Source organism: Hemitrygon akajei, chromosome 5 (genome assembly GCF_048418815.1).
Source record: "Hemitrygon akajei chromosome 5, sHemAka1.3, whole genome shotgun sequence".
In the NCBI taxonomy this organism is placed as follows: domain Eukaryota; kingdom Metazoa; phylum Chordata; class Chondrichthyes; order Myliobatiformes; family Dasyatidae; genus Hemitrygon; species Hemitrygon akajei.
In genome coordinates, this window is record NC_133128.1 from 171,145,464 (window position 1) to 171,172,060 (window position 26,597).

The following is a 26,597-nucleotide window of genomic DNA, read 5'->3' on the forward strand; positions in this document are numbered from 1 at the left end:
CTTTTTATTTCTCATTAATTATTATGCAACACAGGAAGCAATTCAAGATCTCTGCCTTGCAAGTTTTGGGTCAACTGACATCTCTTCAAAATCTTAAAATATGATTTAGCTGTATCTTGATTCCAATGTGAACTGCAATTTCATTTTGCTCTCTCCTCCATCCATGACATTTTCCAATTTGCTTCCTTGTTTCTTCATTGTCAAGAGACTGGTTCTTAGTGATGCAAAAATACAAATTGTTATTTGCCTCACTATAGATATCTTTGGAACTAGTATGATAGTGTTCCTGATGATCACCCTGCTGCAATGAACTAGCATAACATACCATCGCAGTCTTGTTGAACAATGGATCATGGCACATGGTTTTAAGATATTTGACCCACCTTCTCTGTGCTAGCAAAGCCTGCTGTATATTTCCAGTATTTCTTTATTTTACTATTGTATTAACTCTTAGATTTAAATAATTAGTCTTTCTCCCTTGCTGTCTTCTCCATAATTGTGTTGATTTCACATACAAAATCACAGGATTAGGCCCTCTGGCTCCTTGAACTTCACCTTTCAATAATATTATAGCTAATATAGTTGATATTGTTATCCTTAATATTCTGTCATTCGTGTATCAATAATCTACCTACCAGTACCTTAATAATCAGATAATCTGCATCCTCCATTGTTTAAGCAAGGGACTTCCAAGGACACTCAACCATCTGAGAGAAAACCTTTCTCCTCAAAGTTCAAAGTAACTTTTATTACCTCAGTGCATGTATGTCACTATATACAAACCTGAGATTCATTTTCTTCGGAGATATTCCATCCAACAGGGTGAACAACCAGTGTGCAAAAGACAACAAACTGTGCAAATACAAAAAGAAAGAAAAAAAACAAGAACTAATAAAAATAAGCAATAAATATCATGAGCAAGAAATGAAGGGTCCTTGAAAGTGAGTCAGTTGGTTGTGGGAACATTTCAATAATGGGGCAAGTGAAGTTTAATGAAATAATACCCTCTGGTTCAGGAGCCTGACAGTTGAAGGATAATAACTTCCTGATGGTGTGAGCCCTGAGGTTCTTGTGTTGTCTTCCAGATGGCAGCAGCAAGAAGAAAGCGTGGCTGGGTGATGGGAATCCTTGTTAATGGATGCTGCTTCCTGCGACAGTGCTTCATGTAGATGTGCTCAGTAGTGGGGAGGGCTTTACCTGTGATGGACTGGGCCATATCCAATACTTGTTATAAGAAGGTGACCCATTATTTTTGTACTAGTGCCTCTGGCACATGATTCCTATTGATCGTTGGAAACACAAAGCAGACCATGTTAGCATAGCCAAGTAGTCTGATACTTCATATAGTTGTTGCATGGTCTAGTGTTCAACAATGAGAAGGTTGGCAATAATAATTCCAGCAAGCTAACTATACTGTTAGTATGAGATGTTTATATAGCCAGCCCTGAAATGGCTACCCACATTTCTTACTTTATCTCTGTGTTCTGAACTCTGTCATTTTACATCTTTGGTGAAATGCTGAGCAAAATTCAATGTTGAAGTGTAATTTGTACATGAACAAAGTATTGCTTGTTTGTGGGACCCTGACGTGCAAAAACATTCCTGGTTTATTTTTTCCTTGTAGCAATCACCACCTATGGTATACATTGAAGACTATTGGAACTTTGAATCATCCTCAGGGTGTGACGTACAAATGTCCTATTAAATGTTGTGGATGGTGATCTTAAAACATGAGAAACAGGAGTTGGGCATTCGGCCCTTTGTGGCTTCTGCACTAATGTTGTGTCCCTTGACTCCTTTAATGTTGATCAGTGTCTGTCTTGAATATATACAGCAAATGAGCTTCCATGGCTCTCTAGGGTAGAGAATTTCAAGGTAATCTACATGTTAATGGTCTTTTTTTTAATTGATACTAGATATGCCAAGGATGACATGAACATTAGGGATCAGCCTTTCGGAATCCAGGTCTGTATGAACTTCACTCGTCAGTTCAAAAAAACACAAATGAATTACAATTAAATCAGATCCAATGTATATGATGGGAATTACTCTACATTTGGCAGTTTGTTAACTGGTCATCTTTTGGGTTGACAGTATTTATTTCCCTCCCTCCATTTTCTGTGAGAATATGGTGTGACATTTTCTTGAACATTTGCAGTTTACATGGTGAAGGATTTGCACATAGTGATGAAGGAAAAATAGCTGTATACTTCCAAGCCAAGAAGGCATGTGATTTGAAGGGGGCCTGGCTGCCACTGGTATTCCAGTGCACCTACTGTCCTTGATTTTACAATAGAGATTGTAGATTTGGGAGATGGTATCCATATAGCCTACTAAATATCAAGCTGGATGCTTTGTCCCGGATGATATTGAGCTTCCTGAATATTGATAGAGCTGCACTCTTCCAGGCAAGTGAAGAGCATTCCTTACTTTGGAATATTAGGAGATGAGGCAGTCAATGCAGAATATCTGGCGTCTAACCTGCTCTTCCAGCCACACGATGTAAGTGGCTGGTCATTGGTGATAATAAGGGTAATCATTGCCTGAAACTGTTTTGGCATAATTGGTATTGCCACTTCTCATACTGTCCCTGAAAGTTGTCTAAGTCTCGCTTCATGCTCATGGATTGTTGCATTTGCTGACGAATTACAAATGAAATGGAACGTTATCCAATGGTCACCAGGCATCCCCATTTCAGACCTTATGATGGCAAGGACATTTTAACAAAACAGCTGAACATCTTTGAGTCTACGACACTGCCATGAGTCATTAGAATTTAAAATAAATTCTGTCATTGAAGGTTAATAAGCATGTTGCTTTGTATCTGTGTTTTTATCTATTATTATAGAAAATAAATTTATTTTTATGCTCATGGTGATTTACATCTTGCTCAGAAATAAGAAAACAAAAATTCCATTCGTCACCTTTAAGCATTCTGGAAATGCAAAGTTGCCAGATCCATAACTGTTTCGTTCTCACCAAATCTCAGAAAACAGATATTCTAAGCTGTATGCATTTTTTTAAAAGACTGTGGGGAGGGACGTGTGGACCAGGGAGTCAGGGAGGGAACGCTCCCTGCGGAAAGTGGAGAGGGGTAGAGAGGGAAAGATGTGCTTAGTGGTGGGGTCCTGTTGAAGGTGGCGGAAGTCACGTCCCTCCCCACGGATCTCCCACCTCGTACTTATCCCTGCAAAGCGTAAGTGCTACACCTATCCCTACACCTCCTCTCTTACCACCGTTCAGGGCCCTAAACAGTCCTTCCAGGTGAGGCAACACTTCACTTGTGAGTCTGTTGGGGTCATCTATTACATCTGGTGCTCCCGGTGCGACCTCCTCTACATCGGTGAGACCCGACGCAGATTGGGGGACTGCTTCGTCGAGCAGCTCCGCTCCGTCTGCCACAACAGACAGGATCTCCCGGTTGCCACCCACTTCAACTCTGCTTCACATTCCCATTCGGATATGTCCATACGTGGCCTCCTCTACTGACATGATGAGGCCAAACTCAGGTTGCACCTTGTATACCGTCTGGGTAGTCTCCAGCCCCTTGGTATGAACATTGAATTCTCCAACTTCCGGAAATTCCCTCCCCTTCCCTTCCCCCATCCCAGTTTCACTCTTCCTCCTCCTCCTCCAGCTGCCTATCACCTCTCACATGATTCTGCTTTCTTCTACTACCCATAGTGCCTTCCCCTTACATTCCTTCTTCACCTTTCCTGCCTATCCCCTCCCCCTTGATCTTTCCCCTTACTGGTTTTTCACCTGACACCTACCAGCCTTCTCCTTCCCACCCTCCCCCCACCTTCTTTATAGGGCCCCTGCTCCCTCCCTCTTTAGTCCTGACGAAGGGTCTCGGCCCGAAACGTTGACTGTTCGTTTCCACGGATGCTGCCTGACCCGAGTTCCTCCAGCATGTTGTGCGTATTGTGTATTTGAGTAGTTTCATTTCTTTGGAGTTGTACTTGGAATGCTGAATAGTTTCTCATCCCCAAATAACATAATTTAAATACCAGAAATTTTAAAAGTGCAGGTGAATGGTGTTGTAAGGAAACTTCATATTGCTATCTCATAAAGTGCAATTCCTTTTTTTTTAATCTAGCAATGTGCATCGGTCAATCGAAATTTGCATTCATGATCTAGGTAACCAAAAACCTAATATAAACTTGCCTTTTCACACACCTTCCCTACATTGCCTGAGTTAGGAATTATTATTATCAAATTAATTCATTGTCCTTAATATGTGATTGATCTACTGTAATGTTGTTTTATTTGGAAAATTAAATTTGAGATTTTTTTAGGTCTGAAAGAAAACTGTTTGAAAGAGAAAAAGTATATTTATGCTTTTGACTAATGACGTTTGAGCTCTTCCTGTTTAGGTGCGGAATGTTAGGTGCATCAAGTGTCATAAATGGGGTCACGTAAATACAGACCGTGAATGTCCGCTATTTGGACTCTCTGGAATCAATGCAAGCTCCGTTTCGACAGATGGTGCAGGTTCGTAATGCTTTCAACAGAGAGCTCTGATCTTGTGCCTCGTGTAAATTTTCTTTGGTCTGTAAAGAGTAACAGCACAATCACCAGTAGCATCATAGTGTAACCAACAAGACCAAGTCACCCCAATATGTTTTAATCACAATAGTTTTAAAATTCAAATCCTACAATAATTTTATAGCCATTGAAAAATGATATTCCAGGAATTTTGACCTTTCAAACTTTCACTGTTTTATACCTGCCTCCTGCTCTCAGAATTGTGTTGTTCTAATATTTTAAGTAGAAGTACACTTGGGCACTATTGTGACACAGATACATAGAACATGGTACACAACAGCACACAAACAGATGTTCTGGCCCATGATGTCTGCTCCAACCATGGTGCTGATTTAAACTAATTCCATCTGCTTGCACATGTTCTATAAGCATGTGCTAACCCTAACCCTAACCCTGCCTGTGTCTGCTGAATAAATGCTTCAGTAGCTGACTGTCGTATCTGCTTCTGCCACCTGCATGTTCCAGGCACTTTCCACTCTTGTATATATATATTTTTTTAAATGGCATCAATCTCCTTTGAACATCCCCTCTCACCTCAAATCTATGCTCTAGTATTTGTAATTTTTTAGTGAATTTCATGCAGTTCATTGTATAAATGAAGCTACTGGTAAAATTTCTGATTTATTTCTCACTTGTGCGTCGAAACATAAAGTGAAATGTCCTTTGTATTAAAAAACCAACACACCCAAGGATAGGTGGGGGCAGCCTACAAGTGTTGCCACACTTTCTGGCATCAACAGAGCATGCCCACAATGTTCAGCAGAGCAACAGAAACAGCAACAACAAAACAAAGTGCTGTTCCCCCTCACACAAACTGGCCTCCGTCCCAGGTCAGGTCACCTCCTGTCCTTTGGCCCAGGCTTTCAGACTCAGGCAATGAACTTCCAGCCTCTGGTCCTTAGTCCAAACTCACACACTCAACAGGCCTCCTGACACACTGAGCTCTCAACTTCGACCTTTGGCTTCACCCTCTGGGTCTCGACCCCAGGACTTGCTGATCGTGGGTTTGACCTTCAGACCTTGACCCCAGGGCTCACCAGTGATGGGTGTCGGTCCTTCAAGTAGACCACCATCTCTGGTGAGCCGGGTGCTGGGGCTGTTGCTTGCCCTCTTGACTCGCATCTGTATAAACCTCCAACTAGAGTCTCTCCAACCTGGGGATTGCTGGTTTCCTCAGCACCTGACATCCTGAACTCCCAAAGGGAATTGCTGCCCTTTGTCTGTTAATATGTGTGAAGGACCCCCACTGTTCATTCTTGTCCCAAAAATCATCCCTACAAACCTAAAAATAAAATGGCTAAGTCTGAGCCACTACATTGGACAGCTCGGCACCATCTTAACCAGAATGATCCACTCAAAATATTTCAAGATGCAAATTACTTTGTCCTCGTGGCAGCACATTCATTTTAGTAAATTTTATAAACTGCTGCCCAATTTGGCATCTGTTCTTTTCATAGAATCTTGTGGATAAAGTGGCAAATGATAATATAAATAGGAATAAAGTTCACAGTGCAGTTTAAAAAAAAAACTTGCATAGTGCCTTTCTGTTTGATTTCTGAAACATACATAACCCTGCTGATTACTCCAATTCTCCTTGGTGCCCTTCCTTCAATCATCTGTGTTTCTATTCATTTGATTACTCACTCTGATTTACTCTGATAAACATGTTTTTCTACTACAAATTGTATGCTATGGAACTTCATTCCTGAATACGTGTTTTGATCTCACGACTGCTAACTTTGAGAGCCTCTCTTTTTACTTCCACTAAATTTGGTTTTAATTTTCATTTATTATTGTCACATGTACTGAGATAGAGTGAAAAGCTTGTTTTGCATACTGTTTGTACCGATCAGATCATTACACAGTGCATTGAAGTAAAACAAGGTAAAAATAATAATGCAAAACAGCTACAGAGTAAGTGTATTGCAGGTAAATAATGAGGTGATATATCATAATGAGGTAGGTTGTGAGATTAAAAGTCCAACTTGGTGTGCTAGGGAATTATTTAATAGTTTGAATGGCTTGTCATGTAAAGAGCGTTTGGTGGCTCTGGGCCTGTATTCACTGAAATTCAGAAGATTGAGGGGTGGCCTTATTGAAACTTATCAAATGGTGAACGGCTCTGAATGTGGAGAGGATGTTTCCTGTGGTGGGAGAGTCCTAGACCAGAAGGTGCATCCTCAGAATAGAGGGGCATACTTCTAGAATGGAGATGAGAAGTAATTTCTTTAGCCAGAGAGTGGTGAGTCTGTGGAATTCGTTAGCACAGGCAGCTGTGGAGGCCAAGCCTGTATGTACGTTCAAGGCAGAGGCTGATAGATTCTTGGTCGGTCGGGGCATGAAGGGGTACAGGGAGAAGGCAGGAGATGGGGGCTGAGAGGAAAAATGTATCAGCCATGATGAAATGGTGGAGCAGACTTGATGGGCCAAATGGCTTAATTCTGATTGTATATCTGATGGTCTTGTATTAACAGTGGGGTCAAAGCTGTACTTGAGCCTGGTGGTGCATGCTTTCATGTTCTGCCTGGTGGAAGAGGAAAAAAGAGAGAATGTCCAGAGTGGGTGGGCCTTTGCATATACTGACTGCTTTACTGATGCAATGAGAGCATCAGTCCTTAGATGAGAAGCTGATTTCCATGATGTCCTTACCTGTATCCACAACTCACTGCAATTTCTTGCAGTCACATGTACAGCAGTTGCCATACAAATTGTGATGCATCCAGATAGGAATTGCATCAAATAAAACCTACGTGATTGGATCAGGAAAAGATATTGATGTTAACTCTAGAAACTTGAATCTGTCACCATTGATGTAAACAGGAGCATGTGTGCAACCCCCCCCCCCTTTCCCTTGTCATAATACCATATCAGTGAACTCTCTATCTCCTTCTACTCTAGCTCATTGTTATTTGAGATACGACCTATTACAGTGGATGTTTGCAGATGGAATAGGTACAGAATCTAGCCACGCAGTCATAAGTTTACATGGAGTAACTAGGGGGTTGAGGGCACAACCTTGTGGAGCTTGTTGAGAATAATATGGGTAAGGTGTTACTGCCTATCCTTGCTAATTGCGGTCAATAGGCCAGGAAGTTGAGAATCCATTTGCAGATGTTGACACCCAGGTGTTACCAGTCATCATCCAAATACCCAACGGTAAATTATAGAGGAAGACCAGTTTACATCTTGTTTGTCTGGTATTGCTTCCCTTTGAAGATTGTTCTGGTGCTCTAAGTAAGTTCGTTGCTATCTCATCAACATCATATCGGCTTTATTTTTCCGAAGTGCCCAACAGATGCACTATATAAAGGAATAGTAATTTAAGAATGTCTACATAACTTCAGTCATGTAATTAAATTAAGCTTTAATTAATTTGAAGCTGTAATTTGATCTTGATTCTGAATATAGGTACTTCTAGTTTGACAGCAAACATATTTTAATTACAGCCATGTGAGAATGGGTACAGTATATATCTTTTATTGTTTTTTTTAAATAAAGAGAACATAGTGTAAAGGAGAATTGTGCAGTGCATAACAAATGTACAATTCACATTCATGAAAGAGATGCACCTATAGTACAAACATTATCACCCCACCCCTCCCAGTCCCCAACTCCAAGCCATCAGTGCATTGGCGAAAAGGGTTAAACAGAGCCTTTGTCCCCACAGATTTGCATTGGTACAGAGAAGGTGTATTTTTCTAATACATAGGCTGTTGTATGATAACAAATCTGAGTCCAAAGAGTTTTACTGGAAAATGCTGGAGGTCAGGGATTTATGTACTGAGGAAAGGGAGAAAGAATGGACCTTTAGTCTGGCTGGGAATTTTGAAAATATTCAAGAAAGGGTCCCCGCACCTTTTGGAACTTTATTTCCAAATTGAGGATTGGAGGATTGAGTAGTGGATCTTCTCAAGGTGTAGACTGGACATGATGTCCCTGAGCCACTGAGCGTGGGTGGGCGGAGCAGCATACAGTATCTATAATTTACTTTCTGTTTTGAAGACAAATTCATTGTATGACCAATGATAGTTTGAGAGTTCTGATCACTTAATTGTGACAGATATTATACAGATTTTTGTCACTGTGCAGATTAAATTTGAGTCATCGAGGAGTTCCTTAAAGATATTTGAAACATTATATTATTATTATGCTCCAACAATTTTTAACAAACCATCTTCATGACCATTGGATTATCACCAACAAACTTGACAGAATTAAATTTTAGCCGCTGGTCTTTGCTGATTTAGTTGATTAAATACTAAAAGGGTGCTGCAATTAGCTAAGTTAGGAATACTAAATACTAAATTAGCTAAGTTTGCTGCTTGTGATATTTGTTGCAAGTGTAGGTATGTTAAATTTCAGATTCCAGCATCTGCAGTTTTATTTGTTTTACATAAGGACTGGGATATGGGATTAATCTACGTCTGCTGTTTTCAGTGCAGACAGCATACCAACTTAATGCTGCTGGCTGATGTAAAAGTGCTGTTTATTGGTTTACTACCATGGGGTGTCCAATTCAGTAATGACAAGAAGGAGCTAGTCTGCACTATTAACCTAGCCTGTAAATCTTAAAGGAGAAGCTTTTTGAAACAGGTAATAGAATCACCTAAAATGGGAGAGTGCCTGCCTTGTTTTTCTGTACTATATGTAAGATTTTGTACAAGAGGTGGAGAAGGACACTTTCTTGAGGATGCCCAGAAGCCTTCCAGGGACATATTGTATAGGTGGCAGTGAAGTAGTTGTCATAAGTATGGCAATGATTTATTGTGAGACACAGTGACCTAATACATTATGAAGGTTAATTAATCATTTGTTTTTGGCTTATCCAACCAACTGCATTGCTAACTTAAACTTTGGGTAGGAACACTTATAATGATTTATCTCCTACTGCTTACGTGCTTAGTGTTGCTGCAAGCCTCACATCCACAACTCAGAGTTTGCTCAAGACACTGAACATTCAATCGCAAGCATATTAGCATTTCACTCATTCTGCAGTCTTCTTCCAAGTGGAGCACAACCTTGTTGTGGTTTGGAGGTTTGCGTGCTTCATGATCCGGAAAGCTATACTGGCTGAAGTTAGGGGATTGTGGTTTGACTCTTGGTGTGGGCACCCATGCCAAACAGGTCAAGGGGTAGAGGCTGGACTTAAGAGTGGTCCACTGGTCCTCCAGGTTCAGCTTGGGGGTAACAACCCAGACTGATAGAACAAAATTGGTATGGAAATAGCAATGAGGAATCCTTCTGCCTCTGATTGCAGCGGTTTTCCTGAGTCTCCACCTGGAACTTGCATAACTGAAAGTAATGAAAGCTGAGAGGAAGCTGCTGGCATGATGAAGGAGCCCTGAACACGGCCAGAGATGGACGACCTTCATTGCTGTCCTGAACGCCAGTGGCGTAAGGGGCAGAAAACAAAAATTCCAGTCTTGGCTGCCTCACTTTACCCTGTGAAAGAGCCAGGACACCTATTACTGGGCAGATGGTGAGGCCAAAACCAAAATCTGACATATCCTATTCCTACATTTCACTTATTCCTCATTCCACAGACTTCTCATTCCATTCCTTCTCCTCGCCCTGTACCTTTACAACCTTGGGTATCACATATGCTTGAAAATTTTTTGATTCTGTTTGCCATTGACTACACTAAGGGGTAAGTTAACTGACCAGCATGTCTTTGCAATGTCTGAGCATGAAACTTGGGTCCCTGAAGCTTTGGCACTAACTTCCGCACCATTGTGCAACCCTGTTTGCCACGTAGCAGCAATTGTAAAGAACAACAGAAAATCATGGGAGTGACATATCCTGAGGTTTCATTGTAAGCAAACCAGCAAATAATTATCAGATCATGAGATAAATCCTAAATCCAGAGAGTTGTTTAAAACTTTGAAATCATTATTTTCAAACAGGTCCATCAATGCACCCTGCAGAGCTGATGGCAGAGATGAGGAACAGTGGATTTGCACTAAAGCAGAGTGTATTGGGGAAGAAATCAACTCCAAATGATCCATCACAGGTATTGCCAAAGTTAATATGAAACTGATTATTTTAATCAGAAAATAATTTTGGCTTCAATAATAAAAATGGATACTACTGTTCTGGAGCATTTTACTGGGAAGGCAGTGGATTTGAAATAGTTACTTTAGTTCTTAGACATTTCATGAAGCAACTTAGTACTTTTATTTTGAACACGAGGATATTTATTTGGGACAAGTATTTATTGCCTCTTGTAACTTCTTTGTATCTTTGATTTTGATGTGGCTGTATTATAAGACCACAAAACGGGGATGTCCATATAACCATATAACCATATAACAATCACAGCACGGAAACAGGCCATTCCGGCCCTCCTAGTCCGTGCCGAACTCTTAATCTCACCTAGTCCCACCTACCCGCACTCAGCCCATAACCCTCCACTCCTTTCCTATCCATATACCTATCCAATTTTACCTTAAATGACACAACTGAACTGGCCTCTACTACTTCTACAGGAAGCTCATTCCACACAGCTATCACTCTCTGAGTAAAGAAATACCCCCTCGTGTTTCCCTTAAACTTTTGCCCCCTAACTCTCAAATCATGTCCTCTCGTTTGAATCTCCCCTACTCTCAATGGAAACAGCCTATTCACGTCAACTCTATCTATCCCTCTCAACATTTTAAATACCTCGATCAAATCCCCCCTCAACCTTCTACGCTCCAATGAATAGAGACCTAACTTGTTCAACCTTTCTCTGTAACTTAAGTGCTGAAACCCAGGTAACATCCTAGTAAATCGTCTCTGCACTCTCTCTAATTTATTGATATCTTTCCTATAATTCGGTGACCAGAACTGTACACAATATTCCAAATTTGGCCTTACCAATGCCTTGTACAATTTTAACATTACATCCCAACTTCTGTACTCAATGCTCTGATTTATAAAGGCCAGCGTTCCAAAAGCCTTCTTCACCACCCTATCTACATGAGACTCCACCTTCAGGGAACTATGCACTGTTATTCCTAGATCTCTCTGTTCCACTGCATTCCTCAATGCCCTACCATTTACCCTGTATGTTCTATTTGGATTATTCCTGCCAAAATGTAGAACCTCACACTTCTCAGCATTAAACTCCATCTGCCAACGTTCAGCCCATTCTTCTAACCGGCATAAATCTCCCTGCAAGCTTTGAAAACCCACCTCATTATCCACAACACCTCCTACCTTAGTATCATCAGCATACTTACTAATCCAATTTACCACCCCATCATCCAGATCATTTATGTATATTACAAACAACATTGGGCCCAAAACAGATCCCTGAGGCACCCCGCTAGTCACCGGCCTCCATCCCGATAAACAATTATCCACCACTACTCTCTGGCATCTCCCATCTAGCCACTGTTGAATCCATTTTATTACTCCAGCATTAATACCTAACGACTGAACCTTCTTAACTAACCTTCCATGTGGAACTTTGTCAAAGGCCTTGCTGAAGTCCATATAGACTACATCCACTGCCTTACCCTCGTCAACATTCCTCGTAACTACTTCAAAAAATTCAATAAGGTTTGTCAAACATGACCTTCCACGCACAAATCCATGCTGGCTACTCCTAATCAGATCCTGTCTATCCAGATAATTATAAATACTATCTCTAAGAATACTTTCCATTAATTTACCCACCACTGATGTCAAACTGACAGGTCTATAATTGCCAGGCTTACTTCTAGAACCCTTTTTAAACAATGGAACCACATGAGCAATACGCCAATCCTCCGGCACAATCCCTGTGTCTAATGACATCTGAAAGATCTCCGTCAGAGCTCCTGCTATCTCTACACAAACTTCCCTCAAGGTCCTGGGGAATATCCGGTCAGGACCCGGAGATTTATCCACTTTTAAATTTCTTAAAAGCGCCAGTACTTCCACCTCTTTAATTGTCATAGGTTCCATAACTTCCTTACTTGTTTCCCACACCTTACACCATTCAATATCCTTCTCCTTAGTGAATACCGAAGAGAAGAAATCGTTCAAAATCTCTCCCATCTCCCTCGGCTCCACACATAGCTGACCACCCTGATTCTCTAAGGGACCAATTTTATCCCTCACTATCCTCTTGCTTTTAATATAACTGTAGAAGCCTTTCGGATTTACTTCCACCTTATTTGCCAAACCAAACTCGTAACTTCTTTTAGCTTTTGTAATCTCTTTCTTAAGTTTCCTTTTACATTCTTTATATTCCTCGAGCAATTCCTTTACTCCATGCTGCCTATATCTATTGTAGACATCCCTCTTTTTTCGAACCAAGTTTCTAATATCCCTTGAAAACCATGGCGCTTTCAAACCTTTAACCTTTCCTTTCAACCGAACAGGAACATAAAGATTCTGTACCCTCATAATTTCACCCTTAAATGACCTCCATTTCTCTATTACATTCTTCCCATAAAACAACTTGACCCATTCCACTCTCTCTAAATCCCTGCGCATCTCCTCAAAGTTAGCCTTTCTCCAATCAAAAATCTCAACTCTAGGTCCAGTCCTGTCCTTCTCCATAATTATATTGAAGCTAATGCTATTGTGATCACTGGACCCGAAGTGCTCCCCAACACATACATCTGTCAGCTGACCTATCGCATTCCCTAACAGGAGATCCAACACTGCCCCATCTCTAGTCGGTACTTCTATGTATTGTTGCAAAAAGCTATCCTGCACACATTTCACAAACTCTAAACCATCCAGCCCTTTTACAGAATGAGCTTCCCAATCTATGTGTGGAAAATGTCCCACCATTTTTATGCCATGGACCAATACCAGTCAGCAAGGGGACAAATGACATAGCTCTGCTCTTTTGTCGTGTGACAGTGATTCTCAATGTGAACCCCAGGTTGGGAACCCCTGCCGTAAGATAAAAGAGCATTTGACCCCTTGAGTCTGCTCCACCATTCCGTTATGACTGATTTATTATCCCTCTCAACCCCATTCTTCTGTCTTCTTCCTGTAACCTCTGACACCCTTATTAATCAAGAGCCTATCAACCTCCACTTTAAGTATATCCAATGACCTGGCTTCCACATCTTTCCCAGGCAACGAATTCCACAGATTCATCACCCTCTGGTTAAAGAAATTCCTTCTCATCCCTGTTCTAAATGGACATCCCTCTATTTTGAGGGTGTGCATTCTGGTCCTCAACTCCCCCACTAAAGGAAACATTGTCTCCACACCCACTGTATCTTGGCCTTTCAATATCTAATAGGCTTCAATGAGATCCCTTCCTCATTAACCCTTTGATTCTCAGAATTATTCTTGTGAACCTCTTCTGGACCCTCTCCAAAGCCATTACATCTTTTCTTAGATAAAGGGCCCAAAACTGCTCACAATATCCAGGTGCAGTCTGACTAATGCCTTAAAAAGCCTCAGCATTACATCCCAAGTTCCTTTGTATCTCTGACTTTTGAATTTTATCCCCATTTAGAAATAGTTTATTCCTTCCACCAAAGTGCATGAACATAACTTCCCTACACTGTATTCCATCTGCCACTTCTTCGCCCAGTCTCCTAATCTGTCTAAGTCCTTCTACATACTCCCTGCTTCCTCAACACTACCTGTCCTCCACCTATCTTTGTATCATCTGCAAACTTAACCATAAAGTCTTCAATTCCATCATCCAAGTCTTTGACATATAACATGAAAAGAAGTGGTCCCAACAGCAGACCCCTGTGGGACATAATTAGTCACTGGTAGCCAACTAGGAATAGGCTCCCTTTATTCCCACTCTTTGCCTCCTGTCATTCAGCCAATCTTCTATCCATGCTAGTATCTTTCCTGTAGTACCATGGGCTCTTCTCTTGTTTAGCAGCCTTGTGCAGAACCTTGTTAAAGACCTTCTGAAAATCCAAGTAAACAACATCCACTGACTCTCCTTTGTCTGTCCTGCCTGTTATTTCCTCAAAGAATTCTAACAGGTTTGTCAGGCATGATTTCCCCTGAAGATAATTTATCATGTGCCTCCAAGTAGCCTGAAATCTCATCTTTAATAATGGACTCCAACATCTTCCCAATCACTGAAATCAGGCTAACTGGCCTTTAATATTCTTTTTTCTCCTTTTCTCTCTCTTCTTAGAGTGGAATGACATTTGCAATTTTCTAGTCCTCCAGAACCATACTAGAATCTAGTGATTATTGAAAGATCACTATTAATGTTTCCACAATCTCTTCAGCTACCTGTTTCAGAACCTTGGGTGTAGTCCATCTGGTCTAGGTGACCTATCTACCTTCAGACCTTTCAGCTTCCCAAGCACCTTCTCCTTACTAATTGCAATTACACTCACTTCTACCCCCTGTCACTCTTGAATTTCTGGCATACATTGAAACTATATTAAAAAATTTGATTTACTGTGTGTAGTGAAAGAAAATACAAACTGCATATTGAAAGCAGTGACAAATAATAGCAAAAATTATTCAAATCTATTGGAGCTACAAATAAATTACTTTGTTTATTTACAATAAAAACAATTTATATTAATTTTAGAGAGTATATTAGTCCAGCTAATCAGTACTTCACTACCTTTATCATGTTTCATTGAGATGGATGTTCTGGGTACTTCTCAGCATCAGGCTGAATTGCACTCAGATCCCCACGTTCAGTAATATGCGGTCTGTTCTGTTGCTTTGAAATAAGTTGTGTGACTGCACTGAACCACACGCCACTACATTTGATGTTGGAAAGGCAATCATCAACATCTTGACTTTTTTCCACAATGCTGGATAGTGTTGAGAGATTCCTTTCTGCAACCAAAAGTCTTTATGATGTTTTGAACCCTGGCTTCAGCTCAAAGTCATTTTGTAGCGTGATCAGTTCTTCCTTCATCCTTCTTCTTAATTCCGTATTACAAGTGTTCAGCAATGAATTTTACCCAATCTGGAATTTGGATCGAGAGAAAGTCCTGAAATCTCTCTGACATGTCTTTATACAGCTCACCCAGGTGGACACAGTATACTTGAAGATCATCATCTGGTATTCTTACTTTCTCTTCCAACTCAGAGGCTCAGAAACTGGAAAACATTGTGATGGCCAATGTTGCACTTAAATCAGATAACTTGGACAGAAATGTGGAGATGACTGATTTGACTGTTAAGATTCTCATCATTTTCCTTGCAATTACAGATTGATTACATTAAACTTTGCGAATAATTCTGACAAATAGGAATATCATGTCTAATATTCATGAGTTGATTATTGAATGAAGCATTCCATTCATCAAATAATTTGATCACAGTTTCAAAATGTATCTCAGGCAGTTTCCTTTTGAGAGCCAACTGATTTCTGTATGCAACAACAAGCATTCAAACTGTTCATCATTCTCAGTACAAAGCTCTCAAAATAGCTGAGAATTGAGAGCATGGGACTTGATTTTATTTACCGCTGTATTAACAGTATTTAGTGATTTGTGCAACTGATCACTTAGGTTTTTTGCGACAAGATGTTATCTGTGAATTTCACAGTGACTATATGATTATAAGATGGGAGCAGAATTAGGCCATTTGGCCGGTCGAGTCTTTCTGCCATTTCATCATGGCTGATCCATTTTCCCTCTCAGCTCCATTCTCCTGTCTTCTCCCTGTAACCCTCACTAATCAGTACTTTCTCACATAACAGACACTTCGGTTGTGTGGTGCTGGTATAAATCTATGTTTCAGACACTCCACACTTTACTGTCTACACTTTTTCATTTGTTCTGCTTCTGAACTTTTCCTGTGAATTAGAGTATGACATTCAATGAGGTAATGTGTCACTGATTAGAGTATGGGAATCGGACTAGCTAACACAGTACTACAGCAGTGAAAGACAGTAATGTGTGGGCCAGATAATTTCTTCAGTTCAGATTTCTCATGATATGTCAAATACAAAAGTGTCGCATTGATGTGCTTCAAGCAAAGTCTAAGAGAGCTGGGGCTTAGCAAGAGATGAGGTGATTACGTGATCATTGTAATCAATTATGAGGCACTAAGGGTCAAACATTTATAATAAGTAATTTGTTAAGCCTGTAATCCCTCAGCTTCCCTCCTTGCTACTGATTTTGCCCTCCACTATCCCCTTAATCTTTATTGCCCCCAGGGACAGTGGTGGTGATATCTCCCATTTTGGAAACCACTGTTCTATCAGTTTTAGTGAAGAATTATTGATCTGAACATTGAGTCTATTTTACTGCCTGACCTCAGAGAGAAACAGACCCTTTGACCTCCCAAGTCTACTTAAAACATTAAGCACCCCATTTTTCACACCAGTCTTGTCCTAACCATTTTTTGCTCATCTTGTTATCAACTCCCAGGTCCAAATATTTACCTGCATATTAGGGGCAATTTACATCGGTCAATTAATCCTACCAGCCTGCACGTTTTTGGTGTACAGGAAGACGCTGGACTAAGTGGAGGGAATCTATGCAAGTGTGCAGTCAGCACGTGACATCATGATTTCACTGGAACCAAGAAGCAACAGCTCTTCTGATGCTGCCACTAAACACAAACCTGCTTAGTGTTCACACATTTTCAGTTTTTGACTCTATATCACCATCACCCAGTACATTCTCTCTGCCATTAAATTTCTGGAAAGACAATGAACCCATGTAAAGTATCACATTGTTTCTGCTCTCTTTTTGTACTAATTATTTTTAAGCATACTCTATTTCTTTTTGTAATTTATAGTTTATTATTATGGATTGCAGTGTGCCGCTGCTGCAAAACAACAAATTTAACAGTATATGCCAGTGATATTAAACCTTGATTCTGGTTTAGATCCCATTTTTCATATACAGATTTGTCTATCACTGACTTTAAAATTTAATTTGGCTGATTGTCTGTTGTGGGAAAGCATTCCCATTTTAAACTCCCAGTATTTATTTGAACTCCTTTATTTTCATATTAAAACAATTTATCTACTGAGCTGCATTTTCTGATGAACAGCGAACACATAAGCTCACTGGTCCCTGCCTATTGACCACACTCTCCCCCAGCGAGGTCCCTGCCTCAATTCTCTGAAACATATACAGTGGTGCTAGAAAGTTTCTGAACCCTGTAGAATTTTCTCTATATCTGCATAAATATGACCTAAAGTATGATCACATCTTCACGTGTTCTAAAACTAGATGGAGAACTCAATTAAATAAATGATACAGAAAACATACTACTTCATTTATTTATTGAAGAAAATGATCCAGTTTTACATGTGTTTGTTGGAAAAAGTGTCTGAATCTCTGGGGTAATGCCTTCTGCTGTTTGGAGTCAGGTGTTCCCATCAATGAGATGAGATCCCACAGTTAATGCAGTTTTGTAAAGAGGAATGGCCGAAAGTTCCTCAGCTGATGTGCAGGACTGATCACCGGTTACTGAAAGCAAAGATTTACAGTTTTTCCAACAAACACTGGATCACTTTTCTCAATAAATAAATAAATAACTGAGCAAGTATAATGTTTTTAGTGGTTTTTTTTTAATTGGGCCCTCTTTATCTAGTTTTAGGAGATGCGTGATGATCTGAACACATTTTAGGTCACATTTATGCAGAAATAGAGAAAATTCTACGGGGTTCACAAGCTTCATAGCACCACTCAATTCCCAACAGATCAGTGAGGGGTTTTTTGTACTCGAGGGTTTGGTGCAAGGGATCTGTAGCAATTTTTAACCATAAACAGATCCTGTACTTGACTCTGGAAATTTCAGTAGACAATCTTGCCTAATTCAGAAGCTCTTTTAGTGCATGAATTTTTGCTATAGACATTTCTCAGAGGAACAATGAAGCTTTAAAACATACAATTAATTATTATTTATAATTTCTTTTTAAATAAACTTTTTGAAGATTTTCTATGCATGTAGTTAGTTTGGATGACAACATGATATATCATACTTATTTGGAAATTTTTCCCAATGTTATTTTTCAAATTATTTTTATAGTAGCTCTGTAGAGTCACTGAAAATAGCAACCAGGTAAATGAATTATACGTGAAATCGCCTTCCACAGTAAAATGTAATTTTGGCACTGATTTTTTTAGGAATACATTGCAAGTGAAGATGATGATGATCCCGAGGTGGAGTTTTTAAAATCTCTTTCAACTAAACAAAAACAGAAGCTTTTGAGGTATGTTGTCAGAAAGTTTTATTAATTGTTGATGATAATTCCCAAAACTTCTCTTTCTCCAGCAGGGCTTGGAAATTGGGATAGAATAGTTTTTCTGCTTGGTGCCACTCTTGATGAATGAATTTTTGCTAGACATTTCTCAGAGGAACAATGAAGCTTTAAAACATACAATTAATTTATCTGAGTCGGCAATCTAGGCAAATACTGAAGTAAGCAAAGTGAGAAGACATTTTAAAAGCTGCGCTCATTCTTTCATATGCCTACTAATGAGATTCATTTTACATAGAATTTGCGCTAAGCCTTTCTTCATATCCAGTTAATCCTTATTGTGATCGTCTCCCAGATTGCCATTTGATATATTTGCTTTGGAAAAAATTACATGGAAGAGTGAAGAGATTTGGGAACTGCCATTCAAGTATCACCAGAAACTGATAGATAGGGAACTGAAGTTACTCAAATAAGGGAAACCTCAAGGGTACCAGTGTACAAAAAGAGTGGAACTTGTACTTTTGCTCTGAAGCTCTGGTTAGACCAAATATATTGTACTGCATTCCTTTCTAGGTATTTCATCTCAGGAAGAATATTTTGGCCTTTGAGTGGGCATAGTGCAGATTCACCAAAATTATACAAGGGTTTAGAGATTAATAGTACCAAAACTGAATGTGTGGACGACGTCCTTTTTTAAAAATAATCCTAGAAAGGCAGAAGGAAGCCTTAAATGTGAACTCAGCTGTTCAGGGATGCAGTTGTGATTTGCTTCATTCTGCAAAGTGTGGGGAAATGAAAATCTGTCAAAAAAAGAGCTTTAGCTGTTAAAAATTTCATGTAAGTTTTTTTTTCCATAAGATTACTGAGGGGAAATAGTACTGGACTGGATAAATATAGATACATGATAGAACCAGTGATTTATATAAGTTGTCTCCTGCACTAGAAGTTCAAGTGAGCGTATCCAGTTAATCTTGAAACAGTTTGCAAATTTTGAAAATATCATGGATAAGTTTACTGTATATTTTACCTTTCACTGATGAGAGTACTAGCTTATGCACTTAGTCCAGCAGAATCATTACACTGTGTTAATCAATGCATTTATCTCTACGCCCTCATCGTCCTACACACCTTCATTTATGTTCACATTATGTTCACGTTCACATTTCTCCACTAAGCGTAATGTCATCAGAAGCTTTGGAAGTAGCAGCACAAAGGTGGGGTATAAAACTTTAATAAAAAGGAGTAAATATCCTCTTGTTAAACTTTTGTTAAAGCAGAAACATCATCTTGAGAATATGATGTTGCAGGAACTGAAGTTTCCTTTGCTGATAATCAAAGTAATTGGAGCATAAAGCACCAGAAGCAATTGTATCACAAGAAGAAAATTAGATTTTTAAACTCATTAAGTATTTATCTGCTTTACAATATTTTTTGGCATTATTGCAACTTCGCAATGGCTGCTTAGCTGTGCTTTACCATCCCGGATATAAATAAGATTGTAATAAATTGAGGAAGATTATATTTCTTTAAATGTCAGAAAAGAAATCAACTATTTTAGGCATTCTCAGCATATAGAAATAATTTAGATTTACTGTGTGATCCTCCATTGTTAAATGGTATTTTTAACAAAGACAAATCTGTGCAGTATTTCATGGAGCAAGCTTTGGCACTGAAGTACAAAGGTGAGTGTGGTAAGTGATTTTTTTTAAAAATGTCATTAGCACTTGTGTGCATAGTTCATATAGTTACAGGTGAATAACCTTACAGCTACAATTAGGAATTCAAAAGGATGCTCTCTTGGTTGTCTGAGCAAGGACCATAATAGGATAGATGGAAAAGCTTTTGAAGAACCAGAATAATCAGGTATTTGGAAGCAGTAATTTAGCACAGAAATGTCCTTGGGCTTAATTTGTCCATTTTGACTGATATAACCATCTGAGCTAGTTACATTTGGCTCATATCCCTCTGAATGCATCCTATCCATGTACCTATCTAAGTGGCTTTTAAATGTTGCTGTTGTACATGCCTCTGCCACTTCCTCTGGCAGCTTGTTCCACTTACCGTAAGACATTGGAGCAGAATTAGAGTATTTGACCCATCGAGTCTGCTCTGCCATTCCATCATGGCTGATTTATTATCCCTCTCAACCCCATTTTGCAGGCTTCTGTACATAACCTTTGACTTCCTGACTATTCAAGAACCTATCAACCTCTGCTTTAAATATACTCAATGACTTGGCCTCCATACCTGTCTGTGGCAATGAATTCCACAGATTCATCACCCTCTGGCTCAAGAAACTCTTCCTCATCTCTGCTCCAAATGACTGTTCCTTCATTCTGAGGCTATGCTCTCTGGTCCTAGATGCCCCTGTTATGGGAAACATGCTCTCCACATCTACTCTATCTAGGCTTTTCACTTTTCAATGGGATCCCTTCCTCATTCTTCTCAAATCTAGCAAGTACATGTGGAACGATCAAATGCTTCTTATATGTTAACCTTTTATTCCCAAAATCCTTCTTGTGAATCTCCTCTGGGCCTTCTTCAATTCCAGCATATCTTTTCTTAGATAAAGGGCCTGAAACTACTCCCAATATTCCAGGTGCAGTCTGACAATGCTTTGTAAAGCCTCAGCATGCTCTGTATAAGCAAGTGGCCTTTTGGGCCCCTTTTTAAAATCTTTCTCCTCTGACCTTAATCCAGTGCCCTCTAATTTTTGATCCTTTTTTCCTGGGGAAAATGATTGGTTCCCCCTCCTTCATTTTATACACCTCTCTGAGGTCACTCCTCATTCTCCTCCAGTCGAAGAAATCAAGTCTGTCCAATCTCAGGTCCTCGAGTTCTGACAACATTCTTGTAAATCTTCATTGTATTCTTTACAGCTTAATGAATTCTTCTCTATAACAGGGTAACAGTGAGACTGTACCTACAGCGTGCATAATACTGTAGGTACAGCCTCACTGTCTCATACGGCTGCAACATAATGTCCTAACTCCTATACTCACTGCCCTGACTGATTAAGGCAAGAGTGCCAGAGGCTGCCTTCACCAGTCCGTTTACCTGGTTTTTTTACATTCCTGTATTGGTGGTGGTTGCTATACATTTGGGAGGTAATGTTAGATTAGCTGCAATGGAGTTCTGAGCAACATTTTAGAAAAAGGCATGAAGTATTCTGAGAGGATGCTGAAAAGATATGTATACTAAAATGATTTCAAGGATGAAGAGTTCCAGTGACCTAAATGGGCTACCACAGCTGCTCTTCAACAGGAATTTATACGGTTTACTGTTCCAGGAGTGTGATTCTTCCATGCCTGAATCTGATGCTTGGGTCACTCTGGCTGGTCTGTCTCATTTCATTCTAGTGATGCAATTAGTTTGCTGTACTATTTCAGAAAGAAATTGAGTTAATAACTGTGTGTATGTGTGTAGAGTCACATACTGTCCACATTCTGTTTGTGTGTTTATTTCTGTGAGAGATTATCAATTTGGACCCAGAAAAATATTAACTGTTCGTCACAAGTGAAATTCAGACTATCTGTGGTTGAGTCTGCTCCATTCAGATCTAAATTTTAAACTGAGACAGATCTCTGATCTATATTATTTAAGCAAATAATTAACAAAAGTTCCAACATACAGCCTTTGTGTACTCTCTCAACATGATCTGCTACATTCATAAATCATTCATTAAATGTCTGCCTTTTCCAATTCCATTGCTATTTATCACTCACCTGTACATAGGCAATCTGCCTCCTAGTACACCATTTGTTGATTGGTAGAATACTCTAATTTTGCAACATTTCTGCTGGGAGGTGAAAGCTATAAGCTTAAAAAAATAAGCTTTATGATTTTATAAATTCCTATACAATTTTCTGTTGGGACAGAGCCAAGTGTCTCAATAGTGTTAAATCAACAATGCTGCTGAGTGAAACAAATTCTATTGTATACTTAATGTAGAAACAAAATATTAAAACCTTCTGGTTGAGCTGTACCTAGGGAGGTGGACATTGTTAGCAACATTTTCTCTTATTTCAGATATCTAACATCTGCAAAATTTTTGTATTTATTTTGTTGTCTCTAAACATGCAGCTTCTCACTTATCTATAAAAACTTTAGTATCTACATTGCTCATATTTTGAATGCTAATAGGTCTGCTCCCCTGCTTAATGCTAGACAATCCTTCCATTGACTTAAGCATTTGTAATGTTCACACCCATTGACCAGTTCTTGGTCTGCAAGACCCTCAGGACATCTGCTGTTGGTTGGCATATTTTGTTTTTCCACCCCACTGGCAAGTTTTTCCCTTATTGCCAATTAAAATATTCTGAATGTATTACGATCCCCTGAGTGATCTGTATTGATGGGCTTTCATCAATTTCTCTATCAGCATGGTGGTAGTCAAAAGGTACACGTAGTGTGGTCTGTTCATCCCATGGTTTGTGATATTTTGTCAATATTAAAGAATTATTTTTAATTTTGCAAATTTTGTTTGAAATCTGGTTACCAATTTTTCCACTGAATAACTATTGAGATAAGCATCATAACTGGATCTGGCTTTGAACCATACCCATGACTCGCACCCAGAAATTCATCTTTGTCTGAAGACTCGATACTGTGAGTGATGTGGGTTTTAAACTGACCTGCTAGATGGAATAATTTGAATGAGAACATTTCTACTGTGTGCAATAGTGGTTGTTAAATGAGAATTACTTTATACTACTAGGGGTGATTGATAAGTTTGTGGTTTAAGGTAAAAGGAGTCAATTTTAGAAAACTTAGCACATTTATTTTTCAACATAGTCCCCTCCTACATTTACACACTCAGTCCAGCAGTCGTGGAGCATATGGATCTTGGACCTCCAGAAAGTGTCCACAGCAAGGGTGATTGATAAGTTTGTGGCCTAAGGGAGAAGGAGATGAGTTATACAGCTCTCACCTCCTTCTACCTTAGGCCATGAACTTATCAATCACTCCTCCTAAATCTCCTTCACTCCTGGAGTTCCCAGCCAAGTAGATGAGGCACAAGAGTGTAAAATGCTGTAATTCCTTTTTTCCAGTTTCACCACAATGGCAAAAGCTGAGCGCCACATGATGTTCTTCAGCCAAATCTAGTATTACAGTTTTTCAAGCATTTTTAAATAACAGTCAAATGTTGAACAGATCAAAACAGAACAGCATTGACAGCCAGAATAGTTAACTTAATAGCTTAATAGCTTAATAGCTACAAAATGTGTTTGTATTTTGAAATGTATAATATTGTTCAAGAGGAAATTGTGTTTTGGAAATTACACTTCAAACAAATTTCTGCTATCCCAGTGGGAAGGACATTACTAACCACACATCTGCCTGGTCACTGTGTAATCTTTTGACTATTTTCACTTCAGAGTGTTCAAAAGTGGGGAAGTGCTGAGGATATATATTCTTCAGTTATATTTTATATGCAATTTTAAATAAAATTTGCTGATTTAACTTCTGAATATAGGAAACTTGACCACCTGGAAAAAAAGAAAAAACGAAAGAAGGAAAAGCAAAAAAAGAAAAAGAAAAGGAAACATAAGAAAAAAGAATGCAGTCCACCTACTACCAGCTCTTCCAGCGAAAGTGATTCTGAAAATGAAAAGAAGGAAACGCACAGCAAAAAGGAAACACACAGCAAAAATAAATATTTAAAGAGGGAGAGGGATTCAGCATCAGGCAATAAACACTGCTCCAAAAAACACGGAGGAGTTTCTAAACAAAAACCGAATGAAACTTATTCAAACAGTTACTCCAGGTCTGAAGAGGATGACACAAAAGTCCATGGAAAGCATTACAGAAACAAAAGTAAAAAAGACAGTAGACATAGCAGCAAAAGTGACAGGGAGCAGAGTCATCGAAGTAGAAGCAATTCCAGAGATGCACGTGGAAAAGTAGAAGAAAAGGACATACAAAATTCAATTTACAGTAGGGAAAAGTTCTCTGATGAAAGGCATGTTAGTAGATGTGAGAGCACACATTGCAAAGAGAAGACTGGAAGTACCAGATACACATCAGGAAATAAAAGGCAGAGAGAGTGAAACTCCAGAAAGTAACCAAAAGATTTATATAGGGTAAAGATTAGAAACAAAAAGAGTAAGTTGGGATAGGACGTAAGAGAATTGGAAGTCTGTGAACTAAATAAAAATTACAGTTCTGTCAAACTACAGAAAATGCTGGATAAACTTAGCAGATCTGGCAACATCTATGGAAAGAGAAACAATTATTTTTGAGGCCAGTGTCCTGATGAAATGTTGAATCTCTGTTTCTCTCTCTTGGTTCAGCCCAATCTGTGGAACTTCTTGTTTTAATTTCCCATTTTCAGGATGTGCAGCTATTTTCTTTACAATTTCAGTTTTCTATTCTCTGGTTGTAATTGAGATGATGTATGATGCAATTTCAGATTCTTTTAGAACTTTATTTCATACTTTTTTCTAGAAGTTGTTAATGACTTTGTAATTATTTGTACTTTTGTGTAATGAATAAAGTCTACAATGAAAGATTGATACCAGTAACTATTTCTCCTTTCTCCAAATTTAACTATATTATTTTCATGTATTTCTTGTAGTAATTATAGTTAATTTTATTTGCAAGTATCCTCCAGATTTCTTCTGTTTATCTGTTAGTATCCACCATTTTCTAGTATAGATTAACTGTAACAATAGCAGTTATACAGAAATTGTAACAGTGGACAAGTTATTTAGCCCAGCACACAAAATACTGTGGTAACCCGGTGTGTCAGGCAGTATCTATGGAAGGAAATGGACAGTGAACATTTGAGATTGAGACCCAATATGTCCACTGTCCATTTCCAGCATTTTGTATGTTACTCCAGATTCCAGCATCTGAGGCCTCTTCTGCCTTCAAGTTATTTCAAGTTCAGCCCAACCAAACTGTGTTGGTGTTGTACTTCATACCACAATTGTCCTCCTTTTTGGCAGACTATTATCCACTACCACTAAAATGTTAGAACGGATGCTTCAGTCTCACCTGCCTGCTCTGTGATCTCACTCAATCCATTTGTTGATAGGGAGGCTGTCTAATGGGAATGTCAATGCAAATGAAGTTTAAAACCCAAGTAGCTGACACTCTACCAGTATGCAATAGACAGTTTTGTTTATTTCTTTTGTTTATGTTCTTTTATTTCTTCAACACTGTGCTAGTGCCCACTGGCCCTTGACTAATGAATCTTGTGCAGTTTCCCCAAATAAGCTGAACTCCACAGGTTAAGAAAAAACGTTTTTATTTTGTGTTTTAATGACAGCTTGGACTTCATGAATCTGGCAAAGGTTCACTTTTCATTTAAGCACCACCTGCTCAAAATCATTCTGTTAGAAATTAGTGATGGCCACTATAAAAGAGCATGAGAAGGAACATTACACTTTTCCAGTTTTACTTAAGAATATTCATCTTTATGGAAATTAAAATGAATGAATTTTGTTCAAGTATATGTCCATAGTTTTAAACTTGTACACAAAGAAGCAATGCTAAATGTTCTAAATTTAGTGAAGATGGAACCACATGACGTTTAAAGACCAGACAAATAGAATTCAAATTTAAAATGGCAAGGTGGTTAGTGAAAGGAATCTGAAAATTTATGTATAAATTTGGAGCAAAGGTAGGCCAGTTAGCTGTTCAACACTGCTCAGGGCTTAGAGTTGCAAGAAAAAGTTTGTGTACCCTTTACAATTACTGTACCTAGTTTTCTGCATTAATTACTCATAAAATGTGCTCTGATCTTCGTCTAAGTCACAATAATAGACAAACACAATCTGCCTAAACTAGTAACACACACAATCATACTTCTTGTCAATACTGAGTACACCATTGAAACAATCACAGTCTAGCTTCAAAAAAGTATGTGAATCTCTGGGGTAATGCCCTCTACAAAAGCTATTTGGAGTAGGGTGTTCCAATCAATGAGATGAGGTTGGAGGTGTGGGTTGTG

General features: G+C 39.0%; 1 protein-coding gene across 1 annotated transcript in view; it reads left to right on the forward strand.

The window, feature by feature from the left end:
* Positions 1–25,155, forward strand: part of cirsr (corepressor of RBPJ and splicing regulator) — a 32,641-nt gene extending 7,486 nt beyond the window's left edge. The window contains exons 6-10 of the mRNA XM_073047197.1: positions 1,917–1,965; positions 4,377–4,494; positions 10,452–10,558; positions 18,567–18,652; positions 24,117–25,155. Coding sequence (XP_072903298.1) covers positions 1,917–1,965; positions 4,377–4,494; positions 10,452–10,558; positions 18,567–18,652; positions 24,117–24,690 — 934 coding nt within the window. The 3' untranslated portion in view covers positions 24,691–25,155. The remainder of the gene's footprint in view (positions 1–1,916; positions 1,966–4,376; positions 4,495–10,451; positions 10,559–18,566; positions 18,653–24,116) is intronic.
* Positions 25,156–26,597: the final 1,442 nt, after the last annotated feature.